Source organism: Typopeltis vanoorti, chromosome 20 (assembly GCF_054136105.1).
Source record: "Typopeltis vanoorti isolate ZY-2024b chromosome 20, IOZ_Tvanoo_1.0, whole genome shotgun sequence".
Taxonomy (NCBI): Eukaryota; Metazoa; Arthropoda; class Arachnida; order Uropygi; family Thelyphonidae; genus Typopeltis; species Typopeltis vanoorti.
Genome location: NC_143568.1, coordinates 50,768,143 through 50,774,142, shown reverse-complemented (window position 1 = coordinate 50,774,142; position 6,000 = coordinate 50,768,143). Strand labels below are relative to the sequence as shown.

The 6,000-nt window shown below is 32.8% G+C and overlaps 1 protein-coding gene across 1 annotated transcript in view; it reads right to left on the bottom strand.

Moving 5' to 3' along the window:
• Positions 1–1,124: 1,124 nt before the first annotated feature.
• Ada3 (transcriptional adaptor 3) overlaps positions 1,125–6,000 on the bottom strand; it is a 244,258-nt gene continuing 239,382 nt past the window's right edge. The window contains exon 11 of the mRNA XM_090410059.1: positions 1,125–1,613. Within this exon, the coding sequence (XP_090266185.1) occupies positions 1,467–1,613 (147 nt within the window). The 3' untranslated portion in view covers positions 1,125–1,466. The remainder of the gene's footprint in view (positions 1,614–6,000) is intronic.

Below are 6,000 nucleotides of genomic sequence, written 5' to 3'. Positions count from 1 at the left end.
ACCCATGGCTGTCCCCTCTATTTGTTTGTAGAATTTTCCTTGCCAAACAAAATAGCCTGAGTTCATTGTGAACTGAAAAAGGGCTGTGATATCGGGAGGAAATTTAGCTTGCATTAGCTCTAAAGATTCTTTGAGTGGGACATTTGTGAATAAGGAGGAGACATCAAAACTGACCATTATGTCAGTGTGTTTGAGTGTAAGGTTTTTCTATGTTGGCTTTGAAGTGGGCTGAGTTTTTTTATGTGTGAAGGATATACATTAAAATATTAAAAATTATTTTAATGTATATCCTAGTGACGTTGTAATTTCCTTAAATTACTTAGTAAAAAATGGCTTACTCATCGTAGGCTACTGACGAGTTTTTTTCTTTCATTTTTTTTAAGAAAATACTTGTTTTGAATGTTTTTTTTGGGAAAATGTTTTAGTATACAGCTAGGTGGTACACCATAATAGATTTGAAATATTTGGATTTTGACTCACCCATTTTGGGCTTCTGACAGTGCGTCAGAAGCCCAAAATGGGTGATATCTTAATAATCTTAATCTTTAAAATATTCATAAGGATCTAAAGTATGCTTTTCTGAGCTTCTCAGATTTAAAAGGCACTACAGAATAAAGTAGTGAAGGTCAACAAATGTATGAAAAAGATTTCAAAACATTTAAGGAAAATAATGAATAAATAGGATTTGCCTTTATTTCCTGGAATACATATAGAATTAAATGTAAATAGTGCTTCATGTATTGGCAAAACAAGAACACTGCTTTTTTGGATGAAAAATTGGGTTTTATACGCATGCAGTGATTGAAATATTTTAATAACTGGCAAAGTAAAAATTACTATAGTACCTTATCTAATTTTCCATCTGAGAAGCCATTTCTTTTGAGTCAAATTTACCCATAATATAAACACTAAAAAACATTATGCAGCAGTGGAATATGAACCCCACAACTAATTGGTGTGCTAAGATGCTAACTACTCAGCTAACAAAGCCAGAATGTATATTTTTACATATAATATGCACTGTTCACACAGTTGTTCCATGAATTCAATGAACTTTGTCAACAGATTAAATGCAATAATTCTACTTGTGCAGAGTAAAAAAAAAAAAAAAATTGACACAGTAGTGTTAGACACATAGCATTTTATCATTTTCCTTAACAAACTGATGCTAACTATATTAATTAGCAGCAATACATTTAATTACAAAACTGTTTTTAAGATCATGAAATGAACTAATTTTTAATAAGTTGACAATAATCACTACAAAAGAATGCTCTGAAAAAGGAGAAAAACAAAGTTTTACATTGCAGTGTTTTGAACATAAAGATATTTGAAATCATTATACACTAACTGATGACAAAAATGTTCATCTTCAGTCAGCAAGAAGAAAGATATTTTTCATGAGGAATAAATAACCTGCCACTCTTTACATAGACATATCACTGCAGAAAATCTTAAATCCAACACTATAAAATAGGAGGACTCATGCTGTCTAACTGTTTAAGAATATTTTCTCGTTCCCTCAAAGATTTCCAAGCTTGATCTTTTTCCTTTTTTGTGGGACTTCTCTTTTTTTGTCGGGCAGACATGATTTTTCTATATGCTTCCATTACCTAAAAGAAAAAAATTAGTCAGTGCAATAAACATGTAACAGCATTAATATGAAAATCTAATTTTCCCATAGTTTAAATTGGTCAACAATAAATAAAAAGATATATTTTAAATACCTTTTTTATTTTAAAATATATTTTACCTGAAAATATAAATTTTTTTTTTTTTGCCTTAGAATCTTGAATACTGTCCCCTCAAGGGCTCACTTTAGTGAGTACGGGAGTGGCGAACCTGAGGTACCTGATACTGGACCATGCTTTATTTCATCTAATAATAATAATCTGTTATATTATCTGTAGACTAGTCCCTACTCTTCTTTTTTTCTTTCCTTCTTGCTCTCCCCCCCCCCCCCAATCTTTCGTATTTTACTTTTCTTTTCTTGCAGTTTGTTTAACCTTACCTAGTAGGCTAAACAATGGCAAACTATGTCTGTATATATTTTGCCAAGAAAATCTTATGAACAGAGGCTTAAGTTATTGTGATATAATGCTGGAAGATAGGACACTTAGGTCGGAAGGCACTGAAATGGCTATTGGAGAAAAGTAGAGAGGAACCTCCAATGAAGTTAACAAGAATGGTGAAGCTGGATCAAAGCCTTCTGAAAGTTCAACTTCTGAGAGAGTTAATCTCAGAAGAAAAAGACACTTCTGCTTTACTGATTTACATAAAATAGGAACATGGAATGTAGGAAGCATTTATCAAGGAAAACTGGAACTTGTGAAGAAAGAAATCAGAAGAACTCAAGATGCTAGGAATCAGTGAACTGAGATGGACACGAATGGGTCACTTTGATACAAATGATTTTATGATGTATTACTCTTGATATAAACCTTTGAAGAATGGAGTAGCATTCATAGTTAGAAGAGAATACAGAAAATACATTTTGGATTACAACCTAGTGTCCAATAGAATAATTCTTATCAGAATAAAGGCATACCCAGTGAATGTTACACTTATACAGGTGTATGCACCCACTACAGATTCAAGTGAAGATGAGGTAAAAGAATTTTCAGCAGTTTGCAACAAGTATTGATATTATAGTATTGTTAAAATATAGTATTGATAAAACTGATTTTCTCTTGATATCAGTGCAAAAGTGGATGGAAAAGAAGAACAAGGCATCATTGGAAAATTTGGTTTAAGACTGAGGAAGAAGCAGAAGTACAGTATTGATAAAACAGATTTTCTCTTGATATTAGGTGACTTGAATGCAAAAGTGGGTGAAAAAGAAGAAGGCATCACTGGAAAATTTGGTTTACGACTGAGAAAGAAGCAGGAGAAAGGATGGAGTTTTGTGTTGAGAACAGTTGCTTTATTACAAACATTTGTTTTGAACGACATAAAAGAAGATTGTACACATGGATTTCACCTAATGGGGAATACAGAAATCTTGGAGAAGAAAGGAAGAACCATGGGAAGAAACAAAATGTAGTCATAGAAACTGCAAAGAAGACCATAAGTAAAGCAATAAGAAAGAAAGATTGTAAGTGGCTGTCAGAAGAAGTTATTCAAATAGCAGAGGAAAGATGAAAAATGAAACTTTAGAGAAACAAAGAAAGGGTTAGACAAATGAGTGCAATTTTCCAGAGACAGGCTATGAAAGATAAGGAAAAACATCTCAACAAAAGGTGCAAGGAAACCGAAGAAAGCAATACTATGGGTAGAACAAGAGATCTGTTTAGAAAAATAAATAATGTTACAAGAAAGTTTATCCCTAGATTAAGAGTTGTAAAAAGTAATTTGGATAAATGTCTGATGGAAGAAGAAGCAGTTAAAAAGAGATAGAAAGAGTATATAGAGGATTTGTACAAGAAAAATAATAATATTGAAAGAGAATTTGAAAGGAGAGAATTTATTGAGGAACCCATGACAATGAAAAGTGAAGTGATATCAGCAATGAAACAGCTGCCAAAAGGAAAAGCTCCTAGAGCTGATGGTATGTGAGTGGAATTATAGAGAGCAGCTGGGGATGAAGTAGTGAATATATTGACTGAAAATTGTCAACAGGTGTGGAAGAAAATATAGTGGCCTAGAGATTGGAAAACATCAGTATTCATCCCAATTCCAAAAAAAAAAAAAATCAAATCCCAGAGATTGTGAGCATTACAGAATCATTGCTTTAATTTCACATGCAAGTAAAATTATGCTAAAAGTGATCCAACAAACGTTGGAGACATATGTGAATAGAGAAATGCCACAAGAACAGGCAGGCTTTAGGAGAGGTAGCGGCACTAGAGACCAAATAGCAAACATGAGATGGATTAATGAAAGAATAAGAGAATTTCAGAAGGATGTATTCATCTGTTTTATTGATTATAAAGAAAGCTTTTGATTGCATGGATCATGCAATTCAAAAGCTTTCTTACAATCCACAAACTGTGGATTGTAATGAGATCAATGGGAATACCTGAACATCTAATTCTCTTGATAAGAGAGCTGTATAACAACCAAGAAACTTCAGTAAAAACAGTCTTTGAAGAAACAGACAGTGTTTGAGTGGAAAAAGGGGTGCAGCAGAGTTGTATACTGTTGCCTTACCTTTTTAATATTTATAGTGAATATATTATATGAATGGCTCTGATTTAGACAAAGATCCAGCTGGAATTAAGATTGGTGGCAGAAAAATAAATTTAAGATATGCAGTTGATACAACCCTCATAGCAGAAACTAAGGAAGATCTGGAGCGGGCGGTTGATTCTATTGGTTAAGAGACAAAGCAACAAAGGCAGGCTTAATTTAAATGTCAGCAAAACAAAAGTGATGGCTTCGGGCAATTTAAATGAATTTATAATAGAGAGAGAGAGAGAGATAAAAAATAGAAATCGTTGAAAGATGATTTACTGGGGTCCAGAATCAAAAATGATGGCAAATGTGAAAATGAAATTAAAAGAAGGAGTCATGAGGAAAAAAGTGATGTTAAACCTGACAAAAATTACAAAGGATAGAGGTGTGAGTAAGGGAATGAAGTTGAGAGAATGAAAAGAAGAGGAAGACCACAAAAGAGTTAGATGGACAACATAAAAGAACTTACAATTACTGAAAGAAAGTACAAGAGGCCAAGTGGGAAGGAGAGTCTTTGTTCAAAGGATCACTAAGAGTAGAAAACAACTGAATGGCAATTAACAACAAATGTTTAACTGTATTCTTTCACATAGCCCTTAATTCAGAATAGAAGTGGGGTATCTTTCCGACAAGTTTTCGCCATTCTTTTTTTTTTTTTTTAAACAACACTTTGCTTATTATTACTATTTTATTTTTATTTTTGTGAGATATTTTTAAAATTAAGTGTAAATTTTTCATGTAGTAGTATCATATCCTGTACACCCCTTGAGGGTACATGGCAGGAATTTGATGATGATGAGTACCACTCTCATATTTTTGTGAAGATAAATGGATATTTAAAAAAATATTCATCAAATAACACTGAGCAACAAAATTAATATTTTTGTTTTACTCTGAAGTAAAAGTGAGTGACTTATTAATTTCAAGACAATGAATCTGAATATAAGTTTAAAGCATGTCCAGTGTTTTAAGAATTCACAAGTATACAATGAAATACTAATTGGATTTCATATGACTCTACATCATATGTACATGCATTTCTTGAAGTTTAAAAAGTCAAAGACTTCACTTTTGGTTGGCATCAGAGGTGTTTTTGATCAACAATGAGTAAAGGTCAGAAGCATAGCAAATTTCTACTTGCCTGGGTTGTTCTGCACAAGAAATGCTCTTCCTTGACAGCTCAAGTTATGTGGGAAAAAACAACAACCTTAAACTGCATTATGCATAATGTAAATTATTAGTTAGATGTATCCAATTTGTATGCGTGCTTGTAGCATATTTTCTACAAGTTCTCTGCAACTGTTAACAGACTTATGTTTTTTCAGCACCATTTAAAGATGTAGGAAATATAAAGACAGGATGCTCCTTGGAGGAGCATTCTGTCTTTTGTGAGCTAATAAAAATATATTCTGTAATTTTTGCATCATTTATTCTTCAGAACCTCTCCTTTAGCCAGTAAAAACCAATATCATACTCTATCCTCTGTCACTAAATTCTGTCAAACCTGCCATTTTTAAAACGTAACGGTAGTCTTTACTATGCTATCTCACCCTTATAAAAAACAATAAACATCATCAAATGAGACTTGGATAACTGGTGGCTTAATTAGGATCCAGTTCATAACTACTACACTTCCAGATCTATCACAGAAGAGTTACTTTCATCCACAGTTCGAGTGTAGTAGTTTAGTAATGTACCATCAAGAATTAATAGTTCTGTGGCTGATAGCAAGTTTGAGTATTTTTATTGCAGTTTTGACTTAGCAGAAAAGGGATATCTTTAATAAACGAAAGTTAGCAATCACCTGCACACCCTGTAGGCGCTCTT